At 51.9% G+C, this 21,018-nt stretch overlaps 1 protein-coding gene across 1 annotated transcript; it reads right to left on the bottom strand.

Annotated features, from left to right (window-relative positions):
- Positions 1 to 2,710: 2,710 nt before the first annotated feature.
- LOC137463865 (olfactory receptor 14J1-like) lies at positions 2,711 to 3,849 on the bottom strand. Its single transcript, XM_068175251.1, has one exon. The coding sequence runs from the start codon at positions 3,673 to 3,675 to the stop codon at positions 2,743 to 2,745; it is 933 nt and encodes a 310-aa protein (XP_068031352.1). The 5' UTR covers positions 3,676 to 3,849; the 3' UTR covers positions 2,711 to 2,742.
- Positions 3,850 to 21,018: the final 17,169 nt, after the last annotated feature.

The following is a 21,018-nucleotide window of genomic DNA, read 5'->3' on the forward strand; positions in this document are numbered from 1 at the left end:
TCTCTGTGGGGTGGCTCTGGTCGACATATGGGGCCCTCTGTTCCCCTCAGGAGGGAGTCACCCACCACGATTACCCTTCTTTCCTTTCTGATGTAAGAGGTGCTGATCTGTCTCACAGATGAATCATAACTGGGAGGCTCACTGGGCAGATAATTTTCTTCGAAACCATCTGGCTGACTCTCCAGATCCAGGGCATCATACCGAATCTGAAGTGGCACCTGGCTTGGGAGAGGGGGTTGGGAGGAATTTTTATTATTACCTCCTGGAGTAGGTACCCACTCCCACTCCCCTTCATCGGCCAGGTGTCCTTCTATAGCCTGACAGTGGGAGGCGTGGCAGACAGCGGGAACCAAGGAGAGCATTGCTGCCCTGCCAGACCTCATGGAACCAAGGATCCATTGTGACACTGCAGGGCCCTGGGGCACCACGGTGCCATTATGACACTGCAGGGCCCAAGGATCCAAGGGATTTTGTGACACCAGAGGGACATTGTGACACTGGGAGGCCTCATGGAATCATGGACACCATTGGGACACTCTGGGGCCTCATGGAACCGTGGTGACACCAAGTTGTCTGGGGGTGTTGATCTGTTGGAAGGCAGGAGGGCTCTGCACAGGTACCTGGCCAGGCTGGATCCAGGGACCAAATCCAACAAGGTGAGGTTTAACAAGTCCAAGTGCCAGGTCCTGCACTTTGGCCACAACAACCTCTGCAGCGCTACAGGCTGGGGACAGAGTGGCTGGACAGCAGCCAGGCAGAAAGGGACCTGCAGGGACTGATGGACAGCAGGCTGGACATGAGCCAGCAGTGTGCCCAGGTGGCCAAGAAGGCCAATGGCTCCTGGCCTGGATCAGGAATGGTGTGGCCAGCAGGAGCAGGGCAGTGATTCTTCCCCTGTGCTCAGCACTGGTTGGGCAGCACCTCGAGTGCTGTGTCCAGTTCTGGGCCCCCCAATTTAGGAAGGACCTGGAGGGGCTGGAGCATGTCCAGAGAAGGGCAACAAGGCTGCTGAGGGGTCTGGAGCACAAGTCCTGTGAGGACCGGCTGAGGGAGCTGGGGTTGTTTATCCTGGAGGAGTCTCATGGAGACAAGGCGGTTTCAGGGCACAGGTTGAATTTGATGATCTCCAAGGTCTTTTCCAACCTTGCTGATTCTGGGATTCTCTAAAACTGCCCTTGGAGCAGTTGCAGGAAGAGCCCTGGGCCTCCTCTTCAGAAGCTCCAGCAGCCCAGGTCCCTCAGTTTCTCCTCACAGCCCCAAAGCCCATCCTGTCAGTCCTGCAGAGCCTCTGCAGCCCCTCCTCACTGCCCAGAACAGGCAGCCCCACAGCAAGACACAGCAGCCCAGATGTGCCCCCCTGGCCTGGGCTGCCTCTGGCAAGGGAGCAGCACCAGGCACTGCAGGAACCTGCAGACAATTCCTGCAGCACTTGTGGGATGATCCTGCTCCCCAAGGGACGTTCCCATGGTGCCAAGTCAGGAACTGGAATGGGGAGTGGGGCCAGAGAGGAAAGGGCAAACAGGGATGGGCTGTTTGCAGGGGAGGGAATAGGGTTGGGGAATTGGAAGAAATATGTACAAGGGAAGGAAAAAGAAAGCAAAGGTGAAGCCAAGGAAATGCTCCGGGCAGTTTGGGGGTGGCTGCCAGGCAGCCCTGGCTCTGAGCAACAGCGTCTGCAGTGGGACAGGAAACTCCCAGCTGATGGGAACAAACTTTCTGGCTGCCTGCAGAGGCCAGGACAAAGCTGAGTGGTTTCCCTGGCGTGCCCCAGCCCTTCCTGGCCCCAGGGGCTGCTGGCATTTGTGCTCACTCAGGTTCATGTCCCCACAGCAGCAGCATGGGTGTGCTCCCGCCTGCTGTGTGCAATGCAAACAGGGGCTCCTGAGCCAGCGCTGCCGTGGCTGTGCCTGCAAGGATGCGGCACCTGTGTGAGCTGGGGGAGAGGCCAGGGCTGCAGAGGGGGGATGTTGGCAGCTCCATGAGGACGCTCTGGGACGCTGCCCTGGGCTGTCCAGCGCACTGGGGATGGATCAGCCCCTGCTCTGCTGCTCCTTCCCGTCTCCCCCAGGGCCCTTGCAGAGCACCAGCCATGCTGTCTGCCCCCAGCCTGCCCACGGCCAGCCTGGGGCTGCTCACGGGGGTTTTCTGTGCTGAGCATTGGCCTGGCCGTGTTCTTGAGAGAGCCTGGGCAAGGAGCCTGGAGCCCCCAGGCCCTGGCCTGAGGCGTCAGCGCTGCCCCAGCAGTGCCCATGGGCTGTCCCTGCTGCAGCCCCGGCACTGCCACCCCCAGGACTGTGCCCGGCCCCGAGAGCACTCAGGACCTGCAGCAACACCAGGGCCACCAGGGCAGCGGGGCAGGGCCACGGGAGCAGCACTGGCAACACCAAGTGCTGCTGCTGCTGGGCACAGCTGCTGTGCCAGCACTGATCTGCCCCAGCTCTGCACACAGACATTGCTGCTGCAGCTCCAGAGAAGGCAACAAAAGGGCATCTCTGCAGAAAACTGTGCTGGGAGATCCTTTAGTTCCTTTAAAGCCACTGAGTGTGGAGCACCTCATTGACACAGTCTGTTGCCACAGGGAAGGTGGAGGGAAACAAAATGAGAAGTGGAAGAAACAGTGACATTTCTTTGTGGACAATATAGAAATAGTAAAATAAAGAAAAAGAACTTCCAAAATGAAATCAGCAAGAAGTATCAAAGAGGACTTTTATTACAAGTGATTTGCAGAAATTGGCCAGCAGTTTAATGTTTCTGAAAGCATCCAGTCATCAGTGTCCACACTGCAGCCTTGAGCTCCTGGTTCCTCAGGCTGTAGATGAGGGGGTTCAGGGCTGGAGGCACCACCGAGTACAGAACTGACAGGGCCAGATCCAGGGATGGGGAGGACATGGAGGAGGGCTTCAGGTAGGCAAAAGTGCCAGTGCTGAGGAACAGGGAGACCACGGCCAGGTGAGGGAGGCAGGTGGAAAAGGCTTTGTGTCGTCCCTGCTCAGAGGGGATCCTCAGCACGGCCTTGAAGATCTGCACATAGGAGAAAACAATGAACACAAAACAACCGAATGCTAAGGAGGTAGTGACAACAGAAACTCCAAGTTTCCTGAGGTAGGATTTGGAGCAGGAGAGCTTGAGGATCTGTGGGATTTCACAGAAGAACTGGCCCAGGGCATTGCCATGGCACAGGGGCAGGGAAAATGTATTGGCCGTGTGCAGCAGAGCATTGAGAAAGGCACTGGCCCAGGCAGCTGCTGCCATGTGGGCACAAGCTCTGCTGCCCAGGAGGGTCCCGTAGTGCAGGGGTTTGCAGATGGACACGTAGCGGTCGTAGCACATGATGGTCAGCAGGGAAAGCTCTGCTGAGATGAAAAAGGCAAAAAAAAAGAGCTGAGCAGCACATCCCGTGTAGGAGATGGTGCTGGTGTCCCAGAGGGAATTGTGCATGGCTTTGGGGACAGTGGTGCAGATGGAGCCCAGGTCGCTGAGGGCCAGGTTGAGCAGGAAGAAGAACATGGGCGTGTGCAGGTGGTGGCCGCAGGCTACGGCGCTGATGATGAGGCCGTTGCCCAGGAGGGCAGCCAGGGAGATGCCCAGGAAGAGGCAGAAGTGCAGGAGCTGCAGCTGCCGTGTGTCTGCCAGTGCCAGCAGGAGGAAGTGGCTGATGGAGCTGCTGTTGGACATTGGCTGTGGCTGCACATGGGGACCTGTTCATGGAGAAAGGACAGTGACAAGTCAGGAGAGGCTGCTTGGAGCCAAACCTGGGCCATTCCCTGTAGACTGTCCTGCTGGGACTCACCCACCCTTGTTCCTGCTCTGGGAAATCCTTCACCCAGATCCTTGCCTGAGCTCCAGTTGTGCTGGCTGAGTATGCCAGGAGCAGCCAGGGCTTTGCATGGGAGCTCTCGCAGAGCCATCCCTGCTCCACTGCCCTGGGTTTGTGGACCTGTGGCAGAGGGACAAGGCCGGATGTGCAGGATTTGTCAGGGGAATCAGTCCTAATGCAGAAAGGCTTGGTAGTATCTGCACTCCCAGGTCTACAGGACAAGGATAGTGGGGAAGAGATGTAGGGAATGTTTTTCCTACCCACACATCATTCCTGCCTCTCTGAGGTCAGAAATCCCCAGCATTCCTGATGCACCCAGAGTTTGCCACTGAGAAATGTGAGAGGCAAAGGATTCCCTGTGGCTGAGGGAAGGTGAGGGGCTGGATGGGCTTGTTCCCCCAGCACTGCTCTGTTCAGCCCCCTCTGCTTCCCTGAGCATCTCCCTGGGCCTGGACATTCCCTCCTGAGAGGTGCCTTGTCCCTGCCAGCGCTCACAGAGCCCATCCCACCCTGTGTGCCCTCGGCCCGGCCCTACAGAAACCTGCCTGTGTGCAGGGCCCTGGCTGGGGCAGGGTCTGTGTGCAGCTGGGCGAGGGCAGCTCAGGAGAGCCCTGCTGGGCCCTGCAAAGGTGATGCTGCTGCTGTCCAGGGCTGAGGAGTGGCTGAAGGCCCTTTGGGAGGCTGCCAGCAGAGAGACTGACCACCCAAAGTCACAGCTCAGGAGTCTCTATAAATGTTCAAACATTGCTCTGATGATCCTGTGTGTCCCTTTCAACTCAAAATGTTCTGTCATTCTGGGATTACAATTCATGCTCTGCTTCTCTCATCCCCCTGTAGTTTATAATCAAAGGAGAAAAAAATCCCTTGTAATAGTGTTAGACCAGTAAAGAAAAAACCAGACCTTTATTGGAAGTTTCCAGGTGTCCCAGTGGGGATGGGGCACACCCCACCACTGATTTCAACAATTTATTAAGGTTGATTAATCAGGATATTTTACAGGAACATCCAAAAGGAAATTCAGTTGCCCCAGTTAGACACCTCTGGCTCAACCCATTGGATTAGGTCCAAGGAATTATTTGCCCCAGTTTTTGTTATCACTGCTCACATTCAAAAACCAAGCCCTGGGCTGCAGGACCCTGCTCTGCAGGACAGCCCTGGGCACCGCTGGCTGCTCTGCACAAGAGATGATCAGAGAATGTACTCACAGGGTCTGTGGGCATTGGGATGTTCCAGCAGTAGGAGATCACTCCAGGAGCTGCAGCTGCATTGTCCTGCAGCCAGAGGTTCTTGTGCCAAGGGCTGCCAGGGATTCTGCCCCAGGCACTTCTCAGCACCTTCCCAGCCCTGACTGATGGAAGCTCTCTGTGCCTCTGTGCTGTGCCCGGGCTGGCTGCAGGCAGTGCCCCAGTCCTGCTGGGCTGGGAGAAGAGCTGCTCATCCAGAGAAATGTGCTTTTGAAGCTCTCCTTGGTTACCAGGATCACCCTCTGGGCCAGGAGCCCGGCCCAGCTCAGCAGCACAGACACAGCACAAGGACTTTAATGACCCTCTGGGGCTTTGTGCTCAGGCCCTGAACATCAGGCCCTGAGAGGGAGCTGCAGAAACCTCTCCAGAGCTCCAAGTCAGAATCCAGCTCCAAAGTTTCTCTGACTTTTAATGGGTCCCACTGAGGGACAGGACTGAGAAAGTGTCCCCAGGCCCCAGGCAGAGCAGAGAACTGGAGGCACTGATGACAGGTGGGGACAAAGAGAAGCCAAGTCCTGGTGCCCTGGGGCACAGCAGGGTCTGTGCCACCAAGGGCTGTCAGGAGACACCTTGTCCTGAGGCACTGGGGCCTCCTGGCACAGCCCCAGCCAGGCTGGGCACTGTCAGCCCCTTGTCCTGCCCTCAGCATCCCCCCCTAGTCCACATCCCAGTGGCCTCAGGGATCTGCTGGAAGGAGTCCCTGGGGAGCCTTGCTCAGGAATGGCCCTGGGGGCTCCTTCATGCTCCCAGGGACTGCAGGTTTTTCAAAGCCCTTTGGCTTTGGCTTTTGCCTTGGAGTCTCTGAGAGCTTTGTGCAGCCATGGCCTCCAATTATCTGCTGTAATTAGTCCCTGGAGAGGCTTTGTCAGGACCAGCACCCAGTGGGGCTCATTAATGCTTCAAGGTACTTCAGTTCTTTTAAGGTACTTGGTGTTTCCCTTTTGATCCAGACTCTGTGAGAGGTTTGTGCAATCATGGCCCCAATTATCTGCTTTAACGAGTCCCTTGAGAGCTTTGCACTGACACTCAGTGGGGCTCATTGATGCTTTGAGATACTCAACTTCTGTAAGGTACTTTGGATTTTCCTTTCCACACTGAGAGGTTTTTGTCCAGTTTGAGTCTCTGAGAGGTTTTTGTGCCATCCTGGCCTCCAGTTCTCTCCTCCAAGGAGTCCATGAGGAGCCTGTGTTGGGGATGGACCTCAGTGGGTCCCATTTATGCTTTGAGACACTTTGGGGTTTTCTTCTGACTTTGACTCCTGGAAAGGTTTGTGTCCGCTTGGGCCGTGAGGTTCCAGGGCTCAGCTCCAAATGCACCACGGGGCTCATGAGGATCAAACAAATCCTGAGAACCCATGCCTGTGCCTTGGTTTCCCTCTTGTCTGAGGCAGTTTATCAGGAAGATTTTGTATTGGCTTTGCTTGGCCAATTTGAGATTTCTTGGCCAATGCGTTAATTACTGTGGTGGGTTCAGTGTTGGCTAATTGCCAGGGCACTCACTAGAATATACTTACTAATTTCTTGCTCTGAGATAAGATAAGGAGAAAGGCAAAGTGGGCTCAAAACTCTAAAAGGGTATAAAGAAAATTTTATTAATAGTAACTAAAATAAAGAGTAATAAGAATCAGAACAAAACTTTCAGGACACTTCCTCTCTCCATACAACCTGACAATGTAAAGAAACAAAACCTAAAACTTTAAGTCAGTTTGGCACCTCTAGAATAGTCTTTCTTTAGTTCACTTAGGGAGAGAAGTTCCTCTTGTAAATGTTATGGAGACTTCTCCACAAGAAAACAGTTGTCTCATGGCTTTTCATTTCCATGAATAGCACCTGCTTTCAATCGTGAAGTCCCTCCCATTTTTTCACAGCTTTTCCCACAGCTGTGTTTATAGGCCATGTCAACTTATGGGGTATTAGTTTCAAGATGAGCTGTTTAAAAGCAAAGGTTCTCTTCATTTATTTCTGATATCATCTTCATCTCTAGGAACAGAGGTCTTCTTCTTCTCTCCCTGGGGGCATAGGTTCTCATCACTCTGCTGTCTTTCATTGCTCAAACTTCTCATGGGATCACAGCTACTGCAACATTTGCTTACATTAGCATGGAGGCCTTTGCTGAACAAGTCATCTCCCAGTTATTTTCAAAGAGTTATCAGGAAAAAGAGAGTCTGATGTATCAATTACATCCTGCTCCATTGCGTTACCAGAGGATTTCAGCCCCAAGATCAAGGCATCTCCTCATCCCTCCCATCTGGGACTCAACTTCCTCTTCACTGATCTCGGTGTCTTCATGTTGCTCCTGTGTGTGCCTGCACTTTGTCCTTTTCTCTCACTCGAGGGAGGATGGAAGCATTGGAAGAGTCAATATCTCAGCCGGGGCCTGCAGATGGTTCCGTGACCCCGGCCGGGCTCGGTACTTGCGGCCGGAGCTGTTTTACCATGGAGGTTCCTGCAGCGGCTGCGCTGGGGCTGTGTCAGGCTGGGCCGCGCTGGGGCAGGGCCAGGATCTCAGCAGCCAGGCCAGAGCACAGCAGCAGCACGGCCGGGGCCCATGGCTTCTCCTCCCCTGCCCGCTGGTTGCGGGCGAACCCCAAGGGCGGCAGAACCTTGGCCGAGCCGGCCCGGCCCGGGGCTGCTCCTGGGGCCCGGCGGATCCTGGCTGGGCCCGGGCTGGCGGCGGGGCAGGGCTCGGTAGCGGCCAGATGTCAGCAACCGCAGCCACGGCCCGGCCCGGCCTCGGCCCCGCGGCCTCCCCTGCCCTGCCCGGCAGCCGATGGGGCCTGGCGGCTCCCTGGGAAGGGGCCCGGCCCCACGGCAGGAGCCGCCCGGCCTGGCCTGGCTGAGACGGGGGCTGGGCCGGCCTGGTCACCTCTTTGCTGGCCAGAAGGGAAAGAGACCCAGCCAGGCTTCTCCATCTTTAACTTGTGTCTTCACAGAGGCGTGTGCAGTTTCCTTAGTGGTTTAACAGACTGTCAGCTCTCAAAGCTAATTACGGATTGGTTTTTTGTCAGACACCGAGGAAACTGCTAGCAGCTTCTCTCAGGACATCACTTCCGTGATGCAAAACCACCACAACAGCACAGAGCACAGAGCTCCTTTGTCCATATGTAGTGGTCATGTGCCCAAGGCCTCAAAATCCCAACTTGGGAGATCTCTGGGCACTCTCCAGGGTGTTTTCAAATGAAAACATTCAGCTCATAGTCTAAGAAAATCACCAGAGCATAGAGCTAGCCTGACCTGTCTGTCCTGGCTACTTTTGTCTGGGAGCAATCCTTGGATATACACAATTTGGGAGGCCAAATTCTAATTTTTGCCATGGTCTTTGGCAAGAAGGCTGTTTTTTATCCATAGGAAGGAAGGAACAGAGCCCCTCTGTTTCAGAGGCAGATGAGAGGTGACCACTGGAGGCCAAGGCCAGCCAGAGCTGGCAGGTTTTTCTGAGACATACCTTTGCAGGGAGGAAATTTTTTAGGGAGCTTACCAATTTTGGCAATGGGCAGCTGAAAAGAGGGACAGTTCTTTGCCTTAGGAAGGAAAGCATGGAGCTCCAGTGCTCCAGGAGCTGATGAGAGGCAGCTCTTGGCATTCCAAGATCAGCCAGACCTGTCAGGTGGCCCCTGGGAGGCCAAGCCAGCCAGACCTGCTCCATGTTCCCTCGGTTCCATGGGGCCCCACAGTATCCCAATGGTCCCTTGCTTCCATGAGGCCCTGAGGTGTCACAATGCCCCCTTGGTGACACGAGGCCCTGAAGGGTCAGAATGGCCTCCATGGTTCCATCAGGCCCCACAGAGTCATAATGGTCCCTGGGTCCATGAAGCCCCGCTGTGTCACCATGGCCCCTTGGTTCCATGGGCTCCAGTGGTGCCACAATGATCCCCTTGCTTCCACGAGGTCCCCACCGTGTCACAGTTATCTCCATGGGAAGGAAAGAACCGAGCCCCAGTGTGGCAGGGGCAGCCACCAGAGGCCAAGGCCAGCCAGAATGGATGGTACTGGCAGATTTTGGCTGGGAGCAACTCTTGGATATAGGGAATTTGGGAGGTGGAACCCCAATTTTGGCCATTTCTGCATAGATAAGAAGGACAGTTCTTTTCCACAGGAAGGAAAACACAGAGCCCAAGTGTTTCAAAGGCAGAAGAGGAGAGAGGTGGCTCCTGGGAGGCCAAGCCAGCCAGACCTGTTTGTCCTGGCAGCTTTTGTCATGAAGGGATCCTTGTATATATGAAATTTGGGAGGAGGAATCTCAATTGTGACCATGGACACCTTGAGAACAAGGACGGCTCTTTTCCATAGGAAGGAAAGCATTGGGCCCCAGTGTTTTGAGGCAGGTGAGAGGCAGCTCCCTAGAGGCCAAAGGCAGCCAAACCTTTAAGTCCTGGCTGCTTTCACTGGGGAGCAATCCTTGGATATACGGAGTTTTGGAGGTGGAATCCCAGTTTTGGCCATGGGCGCCTGGTCAGGATGGATGGTTTTTTCCTATAGGAAAGAAAAGCACAAAATGCAAGTGTTCTGGAAGAAGATGAGAGGTGGCCACCCTTAGGCCAAGCCTGTCTCTCCTGGCACCTTTTGTCTAGGGGCTATCCTTGGACACAGGGCATTTTGGAAGTGGAATCTCAATTTTGGCCGTGGGCACCTGGACAGGAAGAAGAGTTCTTTTCATTAGCAAGGAAAGCACAGAGCCCCAGTGTTTCAGAGGCACATGAGTGCCAGCCCTCAGGAAGCCAAGGCCAGCTGGACTTGTCTCCCCTGGCAGCTTTTGTCTGGGAGCTATCCTTGGATACAGGGAATTCTGGAGGCAGATTCCCAGTTTTGGCCATGGGTGCCTAGTTGAGATGGATGTTCTTTTCCCATAAGAAAGAAAAGTACATGGTCCCAGTGTCTCTAAGGCAGAGGAGAGGTGGCCCCTGGGTGGCCAAGGCATCCAGACCTGTCTTTCCTGGCAGATTTCATCTGGGAACAATCTTTGCATATAAAGAGATTTGGAGAAAGAATCCTGGTTTTGGCCCTGGGTCCCTGGAGGAGAAGGACAGTTCTCTCCCAAAGGAAGGAAAGCCCAGAGCCCCAGTGCTTCAGGGCAGGTGAGAAGCAGCCCTTGACATGCCAAGGTGACCTAGTTTAGGGCAAATTTGGGAGAAAAACTCCAGGAGGAGCCCCCAGAAACCCCAAAAGCAAACCCCCCCACGGCCCCTCCCCTACCTGGTTTGGAAAGAATTTCCTTGGAGAGAAGTGGAAACAAACCCTCTTTTTTTAACGAGCAAATCACTCCCCAATAAAAAAATCAACTAATTAATAAGCAAAAGCAAAAGCAAGGGAAAACCAAAAGCAAGCAAGCCAGCAAGCAAGCAAGGAAACCTAGCCTCTCCTATACACAAACCATGGGGGAGGTGAGCTGGCTGATAACAAGACAAAACAAACCTTCACTTTCAGAGTCAGTCCTGAAGGCATAAAACATAATATCAGGTACAAACAGAACACACGACTGGGGATGCAAGCACCATCACCAAAGGATGGTGGTCACCGAAGGACATTCCACCCCATATGTTCAAATCATCAACATACTACCAAACGTCATGTAAAAACTTCATCAGGTAAAAACTTCCATCTTTCACTTACTCATCCTTCCATCTCACTTGCTCAAAACTTCAACACTTACACATTTCCTTCTATCTCTCTTGCTCAAACCTTAGATACTTAAATATTTCCTTCTGTCTCATGTCGGTGTGGTTTAATGTACAGACAGTGGCAGTAACATCCAGCAAACAGTGATATTTGCATATGAGTCTCATCCCACAATGAGATCACCCTGAGGTACACATCGTGTTCTTCCATATTTCTGCATTATTCACCATGTACAACCGGGTCCCTGAGCAAAGACAATCCCACCAATGGGTTTGTCTGTACTCGAGGCAGAATTGATCCACACTGTCTTCCCTAACAAACCTCTGATGTGCCACTGGGACTTTATCTCCGTCTGCTATATTCAGGGACTCAGACTGGGCAGGGCCTGCTCCATTGGTGGAACCTCGGGTGTTAACTAACCAGGTGGCCTTTGCTAAATGCTGCTCCCAGTTTTTGAAAGATCCCCCACCCAATGCTTTCAAGGTGGTTTTTAACAGTCCATTGTACCTCTCCACTTTGCCTGCAGCTGGTGCATAGTAGGGGATATGGTACACCCACTCAATGCCATGTTCCCTAGCCCAGGTGTTGATAAGGCTGTTCTTGAAATGAGTCTCTTTGTCAGACTCAATCCTCTCAGGGGTACCATGCCTGCACAGGATTTACTTTTCAAGGCCCAGGATGGTGCTCCGGGCAGTGGCGTGAGGCACAGGGGAGGTCTCCAACCATCCCGTGGTGGCTTCTACCATTGTGAGCACGTAGTGCTTTCCTTGGCGTGTCTGGGGCAGTGTGATGTAGTCAATCTGTCAGGCCCCCCCATACCTGTACTTGGACCACTGCCCACCATACCATAGGGGCTTCACCCACTTGGCCTGCTTGATCTCAGCACACATCTCACGGTCATGGATAACCTGAGAAATACTGTCCATGGTTAAATCCACCCCTCGGTCTCATGCCCACTTAGAGGTGGCATCTTTGCCCTGATGGCCTGAGGCATCATGGGCCCATCATGCTAGGAACAACTCCCCCTTATCCAAGTCTATCTTTGACACCTCTATCATTGCAGCCTGATCTACCTGGTCGTTGTTTCGGTGTTCCTCGTTAGCCCGACTCTTGGGGACATGGGCATCTACATGACAGACTTTCACAGACACATTTTCTACCCAAGAGGCAATGTCTTTCCACTCATCAGTAGCCCAGACACGTTTTCCTCTATGCTGCCAGTTGGCCTTTTTCCACCTTTCCAGCCAGCCCCACAGAGCATTGGCTACCATCCAAGAATCCATATAAAGGTCGAGCTTTGGTCACTTCTCTCTCTCAGCAATGTCCAGGGCCAGCTGAACGGCCTTGAGTTCAGCAAGTTGACTTGATCCACATTCTCCTTCAGTAGCTTGTGTTACGTGTCGTGTGGGGCTCCATACGGCTGCTTTCCACTTCCAGTTCATCCCTACGATGCCACAGGAACTGTCAGTGAAAACAGAGTATTGAGTTTCCTCTGCTGGTAGTTGGTTGCATGGTGCACCTTCTTTAGCCCTTGTCACTTGTTCCTGCTCTTCTCCGTCAATGAGACCAAAGTTGTCACCAGCAGCCAGTTTGTAATTATCTCCAAAATCCCAGGGCAATTCAGGTTTCCAATCCGGGTGTGCTGCATGATGAGAGTAATCCATTTGCTCCATGTGGCAGCAGTGTCATGGAGGGTAGTGGGAACCTTTCCTTTAAACATCCACCCCAGTGCCGTCAGTCAGGGTGCCAGGAGGAGTTGTGCTTCTGTGGCAATCACCTCGGAGGTAGCTTGAACTCCTTCATAGGCAGCCAAGATTTCCTTCTCTGTGGGAGTGCATTTGGCTTCAGACCCTCTGTAGTTCCAACTCCAAAATCCCAATGGTCAGCCTTGAGTCTCCCCAGGCACCTTCTGCCAAAGGCTCCAGGACAGACCATTGTTCCCAGCTGCAGAGTAGAGCACATTCTTCATCTCTGGTCCAATCCTGACTGGGCCATGGGCTAATGCCTGAGCAATCTCCTGCTTGAGCTGGGCGAAAGCTTGTTGCTGCTCAGGGCCCCAGAGGAATTATCGTTCTTCTTGCAGGTAACTAGGTAAAGAGGGCTCACAATCTGGCTGTACTCGGGAATGTGCATTCTCCAAAAACCTATGGCACCTAGGAAAGCTCCTGTTTCCTTCTTGCTGGTTGGTGGAGACATCGCAGTGATCCTTTTGGTGACCTCAGTGGGAATCTGACACAATCCGTCTTGCCACTTTACCCCCAGGAACTGGATCTCTCGGGCAAGTCCCTTGACTTTGCTCTCCTTGATGGCGAAGCCGGCTTCCAGCAGAAACTGGATGATCCTCTCTCCTTTCTCAAATACTTTCATTACTGTGTTCCCCCACAAGGTGATGTTATTGATGTACTGCAGGTGTTCTGGAGCTTCACCCTTTTCCAGTGCAGTCTGGATCAGTCCATGGCAGATGATAGGACTGTGCTTCCACCCCTGGGGCAGTCGGTTCCAGGTGTACTGCACGCCCCTCCACGTAAAGGCAAACTAAGGCCTGCATTCTGCTGCCAGAGGAGTGGAGGAAAACGTGTTAGCAATGTCAACAGTGGCGTACCACTTTGCTGCCTTGGACTCCAGCTCGTACTGGAGTTCCAGCATGTCTGGTACAGCAGCGTTCAGCGGTAGATTCACTTCATTCAAGGCACGATAGTCCACAGTCAATCTCCATTGAGATTTGTGCACAGGTCAAATGGGACTGTTGAAGGGTGAGTGGGTTTTGCTGACCATCCCTTGGCTCTCCACCTAACGGATCATTCTGTGGATGGGGATCAGGGCACCTCGATTCGTCCGATACTGCCAGCAGTGCACTGTCGAGGTGGCAATTGGTACTTGTTGCTCTTCCACCCTCAGGAATCCTACTACAAATGGATGCTTTGACAGTCCAGGCAAGGTGTTCAACTGCTTAATGTCCTCTGCCTCTACAGCAGCTATGCCAAAAGCCCACCTGAGTCCCTTTGGTTCTTTGTAGTAGTCGTTCTGGAGGAAGTCTATGCCCAGAAGAAAAGGGGCCTCTGGGCTGGTCACAATAGGATGTTTCTGCCACTCCTTCCCAGTCAGGCTCACCTCGGCTCCCAACAGGGTCGATTGCTGTGATCCCCCCGTCACCCCAGCAATGGAAACAGGTTCTGCCCCCACATGTCCCGATGGTATCAGGGTCCACTGCGCACCAGTGTCAACTAAGGCGTCGCATTTTTGTGGCTCTGATATGCCAGGCCATTGGATCCACACTGTCCAGAAGATCCGGTTTTCCTGTGCCTGTTCCTGGCTAGAGGCAGGGCCCCTCTAACCCTGGTTATTATTTCTTTCCTGGGCATACACGGTAGAGGTATCTTCAAGGGGATCTGACAGATCATACCCAGCTGCTCGGTCATGGGAGGTTGAGACTATCTTCACTTTAGTGGAACTCCCTCGGTTAGTGTCCTAGGGTGACATTATGGTGCTTGTATCCCCAGTCGTGTGTTCTGTTTATGTTTGATATTATGTTCTGTGACTTCAGGACTGACTCTGAAAGTGAAGGTTTGTTTTGTCTTGTTATCAGCTGGCTCAACTCGCCACCATGGTCTGTGTCTAGGGGAGGCTGGCTTGCTGGCTTGCTGGCTTGCTGGCTTGCTTGCTTTGCTTTGCTCTCGCTCCTGCTTTTTGCTTTTGCTTATTAGTTAGTTTAGCTGGGCAATCCAATTTTTACCCGGGACTGTTTTTTTTTCCCTTTCCCTTTCCTGAATACCATCCCAACCTGCTCTGGACTGGAACCTGGGAAACACCAAGAAATACCGAGAGCCAGAATTTTGTGACCTGCAGCAGCCATCCCCAGCACTGGAGACCGAGAACTGGGCGACCACTCCCAGAGAGACTTTCTGAATTTGTCATCTCTTCAGAACTGTGAAAGAGTTTTGTCATCTGGTGTTGTTTTTTGTGTTGGGGAGTGTTTTGCTTGTTAAATAAACATGTTTTTTTTTCCACTTCTCTCCCAGGAAATTCTTCCTGAACCAGGTGGGGGAGGGGCTGTGGCAGATTTGCTTTCTGGGGGCTCCTTCCAGAGGTCTTCTCCCAAATTTGCTCTAAACTAGGGCAAATATTTTGGCACCCAACCCGTGGCTCGAGAGAGTGGAAAAAACCCTGTTCTAATCATATTTTGGTTGCAATTACTCTGGGCTGGTATAGAGCAGTTACTGGCTATGCTTTTTGAATTCATAATGTCTCTTGAGGTGCAGGCCTGCATGTGTTTCTGGTCCCTAGGGTTTTTTGAGGTCTTAATACCTCTATGGTCCTTAGGTTTATTTTCTTATCCCGAAATAGCTCCGGTATTGTCCCTAATACGTAGTTTTTGCAGTAGAGGGGCACTGACCAGAATATCCATTGGGCTGGGCTTGGTTGTAATGGCTTGCAGGAGGTTTATAAAGGTGCTGGAGTCTGTTCCAGGAATGTTTGGTTCATGGTTATGGTTGTGCACCCAGTTTGTTAGAGGAGAAGCAGGAGATGAGGCTTTTCAGCCTTTGCTTTCCTTCTTCTCCTCTGAATCTGTTACATCCCAATTAGAGAATGTTCAGTTTCCCCTGAATGTTAAAGAGACCATCTTTCTGGTATTTAATTTGGTAAGCTTTCTCTATACAGTCTGCAGCTTCTCTAGAATGAGGGCTGAGATTTCTAGAAGGGCTGATGAGACCCCTGACCCAGGAGTAGACCCAGGCGTGAGAAATCCTGAGTGGTGTGGGAAATGGGCCAAATCTTAAAGGAGTTTTCTGACCCTATAGTCTGGGACTTTCCATGTGAACAAATTCAGAACCCAGCTGAGGTGGCAAAGTACCTGAAAGAGAAGTGCCATGATACCTCTAAAAGAAGAAGATCATTGCAGTGAGCTGCGCCCTGGCATATGCTTATCGCACTCTGCTAGGTCCTGTAGGGCAGCAGACAGAGGAAGGGGGGCAGGGAGATAAATCAGCAGCGATCCCAGTCACTCCGGCTGCAGCCAACAGCCCAGGCTTGAGGCCAGCAGCTAAACCAGACTGTAAGCCTCAATCAGTGGCTGTTGCTACCAGCACGAGAAGTGGAAAGTGCACAGACAAGACCGATCGACCAGTGGATGACGATGATGATTATGATGCAGAAGAAGGACCCTCAACGCCTCCTGACACAAAATCAGGAGTCAAAGAAACTGGTACAAGATCAGAAGCCAATATTGAGTCCTTTTCCCTAAAGGACCTCGGTGGCCTAAGAAAGGATTACATTCGCTGACCTGATGAGTCTATAATTAGCTGGATGGTCCGTCTTTGGGATGCTGCAGGTGAAGCTACAATTCTGGACGGCACTGAAGTGAGGCATTTGGGATCTCTGTCACATGATCCTGTCATCGACCAAGGAATGATGAGGGGGGCTAAACCTCACAGCCTCTGGGCACGGCTCCTGGAAAGTGTAGCACAAAGATACCTGTGTGCAGATGATCTTTATATGCAGCAGACCCAGTGGAAGACTATAGAACAAGGGATCCAACGCCTGAGAGAAATGGCAGTGGCAGAGATTATCTTCTCAGATGACATAACAACTAGGAATCCAGACATGGTACCATGTACATCTGTGATGTGGCGAAAACTTGTACGGCTGGGGCCACATGAATACGCTTCTGCTTTAGCAATAATGAAGCGGGATGAGAAGGATGAGACCGTGCTCAATATGGCGAAGAAGCTCCAGGCATATGCAGATGCTGTGCATGGCCCAACAGACGCCAGAATTGCAGCAGTGGAAACACGTCTGCAGAAATTAGAAGACAAGATAGAGGAGAATCACAAGAAACTCAGGGAGGAGATTAAAGAGGACCTTCTCCAAATCTCGGCAGTACAAATTAGAGGCCCTGGTATCCAACGCAGGCATTCCCCAGATGGGGAGAGAAGGTACACCCCACGAGCTGAGCTGTGGTTCTTCCTGAGTGATTGCAGAGAAAACATGAGGAGATGGGACGGAAAATCTACTGCTGTTCTGGCATTATGGGTGTGTGAATTGAAGGAAGGCAAGACTCAGAGAGGAAGTTCCACCAAAAGGAAAGCAGCTCCAGTTGCCCATAGCCAAGCTTCCAGGTATGATGATGATGATGATGATGATGATGATGATGATGATGATGACATGTCTGATCCCCCTGAAGGAAGCTCTAAGACATATGCCAAGGAAAGAAGGATAAACAGGCTTAGAGGGGCCCTGCCTCTAGCCAGGTAGAGGCGAGGGAAAACTGTTTTTTCTGGACTGTGTGGATTTGTTGGCCTGGCACATCAGAACCACAAAAATAGAAGGCTTTGGTCAATACTGGTGCACAATGCAAATTAGTCCCATCGAGACATGGTGGGGCAGAACCTGTCTCCATCGCTGACGTGACAGGGGGATCACAGGACTTTACCTTGGTGGAAGCTGAGGTGAGCCTGACTGGAAATGAGTGGAAAAAACACCCTATTGTGACTGGCCCAGAGGCCCCATGCATTTTGGGCATTGATTACCTCCAAAGGGGGTATTTTAAAGACCCAAAAGGACTCAGGTGGGCATTTGGGATAACAGCTGCAGTGACAGAGGACATCCAGCAATTGAACACCTTGCTTGGACTGTCCGAGAATCCAACTACAGTAGGACTTCTGAAGGGAGAAGAGCAAAGGTACCAATTGCCACTTCAACAGTGCATCGCCGACAGTACAGAACAACTTGAGATGCTGTGGTTCCCATCCATAAGATGATTCGAGAGCTGGAGAACCAAGAAGTGGTCAGCAAAACCCACTCACCCTTTAACAGCCCCATTCGGCCTGTGCATTAATCTGAAGGACAATGGAGATTGACAGTGGACTACTGTGCATTAAATGAAGTGACTCCACCACTGAGCGCTGCTGTGCCAGACATGCTGGAACTCCAGCACGAGCTGGAGTCCAAGGCAGCAAAGTGGTTCGCCACTGCTGACATTGCTAATGTGTTTTTCTCCATTCCACTGGCAGCAGAATGCAGGTCTCAGTTTGCTTTCACCTGGAGGGGCGTGCAGTACACCTGGAACCGACTGCCCCAGGGGTGGAAGCACAGTCCTATCATCTGCCATGGAGTGATCCAGACTGCACTGGAAAAGGGTGAAGCTCCAGAACACCTGCAGTACATCAATGACATCACTCTGTGGGGGAACACAGCAGCAGAAGTGTTTGAGAAAGGAGAGAAAATCATCCGAATGCTCTTGGAAGCTGGTTTCGCTCCAAGAAGAGTAAAGTTAAGGAACCTGCTCAAGAGATCCAGTTCTTGGGAGTGAAGTGGCAAGATGGACAGTGTCAGATTCCTATGGATGTCATCAACAAGATCACAGCTATGTTCCTACCAACCAATAAGAAGAAAACACAAGTTTTCTTAGGCATCATAGGCTTTTGGAGAATGCACATTCCTGAGTACAGTAGGATCGTGAGCCCTCTTTACCTGGTCACCCGCAAGAAGAACTAGTTCCACTGGGGCCCTGAGCAGCAACAAGCTTTTGCTAAGATTAAGCAGGAAATCACCCATGCAGTAGCCCTTGGCCCTGTCAGGAAGGGACCAGAGATGAAGAACATGCTCTACTCTGCAGCTGGGAACAATGGTCTGTCCTGGAGCCTTTGGCAGAAGGTGCCTGGGGAGACTCGAGGCTGACCATTGGGATTTTGGAGTTGGAACTACAGAGGGTCTGAAGCCAACTACATCCCAACAGAGAAGGAAATCTTGGCTGCCTATGAAGGACTCCAAGCTGCCTCAGAGGTGATTGGTAAGGAAGCACAACTCCTCCTGGCGCCCCGACTACCGGTGCTGGGGTGGATGTTCAGAGGAAAGGTTCCCTCCACCCACCATGCCACCAGTGCTACATGGAGCAAGTGGATTGCTCTCATCACGCAGCACGCCCATATTGGTAAACTGAATCGCCCTGGGATTTTGGAAGCAATTACAAATTGGCCTGAAGGTGAAAGTTTTGGTGTCACAGATGAAGAACAAGAACCAGTGACACAGGCTGAAGAAGCTCCACCATGCAACCAACTGCCAGCAGAGGAAACACACTACGCTCTTTTCACTGACGGTTCCTGTCACATTGTAGGGATGAATCGGAAGTGGAAAGCAGCCGTATGGAGCCCCACATGATGGGTCGCAGAGGCCACGGAAGGAGAAGGTGGATCAAGTCAACTTGCTGAACTCAAAGCCATTCAACTGGCCCTAGACATTGCAGAAAGGGGAGTGGCCAAAGCTCGACCTTTATACGGACTCATGGATGGTAGCCAATGCTCTGTGGGGCTGGCTGAAGAATGGAAAGAGGCTAACTGGCAGCGTAGAGGAAAACCAATTTGGGCTGCTGAAGAATGGAAAGACATTTCTACCTGGGTAGAGAAACCACCTGTGAAGGTTCGCCACATGGATGCCCATGTCCCCAAAAGTAGAGCTAATGAAGAGCAGCAAAACAATCAGCAGGTAGATCAGGCTGCAAAGATAGAGGTGTCAAAGATAGACTTCGATTGGCAACGCAAGGGGGAAGTTTTTCCTGGCACAATGGGCCCATGATGCCTCAGGCCATCAGGGCAGAGATGCCACTTTTAATTTGGCACGAGACTGAGGGGTGACTCTAATCATGGACAGTATTTCTCAGGTTATCCATGACCGTGAGACGTGTGCTGAGATCAAGCAGGCCAAGCGAGTGAAGCCCCTGTGGCATGGTGGGCCATGGTCCAAGGACAGGTATGGGGAGGCCTGGCAAATTGACTACATCACACTGCCCCAGACACGCCAAGGCAAGCGCTACGTGCTCACAATGGCAGAAGCCACCACGGGATGGTTGGAGACCTCCCCTGTGTCTCATGTTACAGCCCATAACATCATCCTGGGCCTTGAAAAGCAGGTCCTTTGGAGGCATGGTACCCCTGAGAGGATTGAGTCTGACAACGGGACTCATTTCAAGAACAGCCTTATCAACACCTGGGCTAGGGAACATGGCATTGAGTGGGTGCACCATATCCCCTACTATGCACCAGCTGCAGGCAAAGTGGAGAGGTACAATGGACTGTTAAAAACCACCCTGAAAGCATTGGGTGGGCGATCTTTCAAGAACTGGGAGCAGCATTTAGCAAAGGCCACCTGGTTAGTTAACACCCGAGGTTCCACCAGTGGAGCAGGTCCTGCCCAGTCTGAGTCCCTGAATATAGCAGACGGAGATAAAGTCCCAGTGTCACATATCAGAGGTTTGTTAGGGAAGACAGTGTGGATCAATTCTGCCGCGAGTACAGACAAACCCATTGGTGGGATTGTCTTTGCTCAGGGACCACGTTGTACACGGTGAATAATGCAGAAATATGGAAGAACACGATGTGTACCTCAGGGAGATCTGATTGTGGGGTGAGCCTCATATGCAAATATCACTGCTTGCTGGATGGTACTGCCACTGTCTTTACATTAAACCACACAGACATGAGACAGAAGGAAATGTGTAAGTGTCGAAGGTTTGTGCAAGTGATATAGAAGGAAATGTGTGTCGAAGGTTTGAGCAAGAGAGCTGGAAGGAAATGTGTCTGAGTAAGTGAAAGATGGAAGTTTTTACTTGATGAAGTTTTTACATGATGTTTGGTAGTATGTTGACGATATGGAGATAAGGGCTGGAATGTCCTAAGGTGACATTATGGTGCTTGCATCCCCAATTGTGTGTTCTGTTTATGCTTGATGTTATGTTTTGTACCTTCGGGACTGGATCCGAAAAGTGAAGGTTTGTTTTGTCTTGTTATCAGCCGGCTCACCTCTCCCCACAGTCTGTGTCTAGGAGAGGCTAGGTCTTGCTGGCTTGCTTGCTTGCTTGCTGGCTTGCTTGCTTTTGCTTTGCTCTTGCTCCTGCTTTTTGCTTTTGCCCTTGCTTTTGCTTATTAGTTAGTTTAGCTAGGCAATCCAATTTTTTCCCTGGACTGTTTTTTTTTTTTTTTTCTTTCCCTTTCCTGAATACCATTTGAACCTGCTCAGGACTGGGACCTGGGAAACACCAAGAAACACCAACAGCCAGCATTTTGTGACCTGCAGCAGCCACCCCCAGCGCCGGAGACCGATAACTGGGCAACCACTCCCAGGAGAGACTTTCTGAATTTGTCACCTCTTCAGAGCGTAGAAAGACTTTTTGTCATCTGGTGTTGTTCATTTTTTGTCCTGGGGAGTGCTTTGCCTGCTCAATAAACAGGTTGTTTCCACTATTCTCTGAGGAAATTCTTCCCGAGCCAGGTGAGCAAGTGCTGTGTGGGTTTGCTTTCTGGGGGCTCCTTCTGGAGGTTTTCTCCCAAATTTGCCCAAAACCAGGACA

This window comes from Anomalospiza imberbis, chromosome 30 (assembly GCF_031753505.1).
Source record: "Anomalospiza imberbis isolate Cuckoo-Finch-1a 21T00152 chromosome 30, ASM3175350v1, whole genome shotgun sequence".
In the NCBI taxonomy this organism is placed as follows: Eukaryota; Metazoa; Chordata; class Aves; order Passeriformes; family Viduidae; genus Anomalospiza; species Anomalospiza imberbis.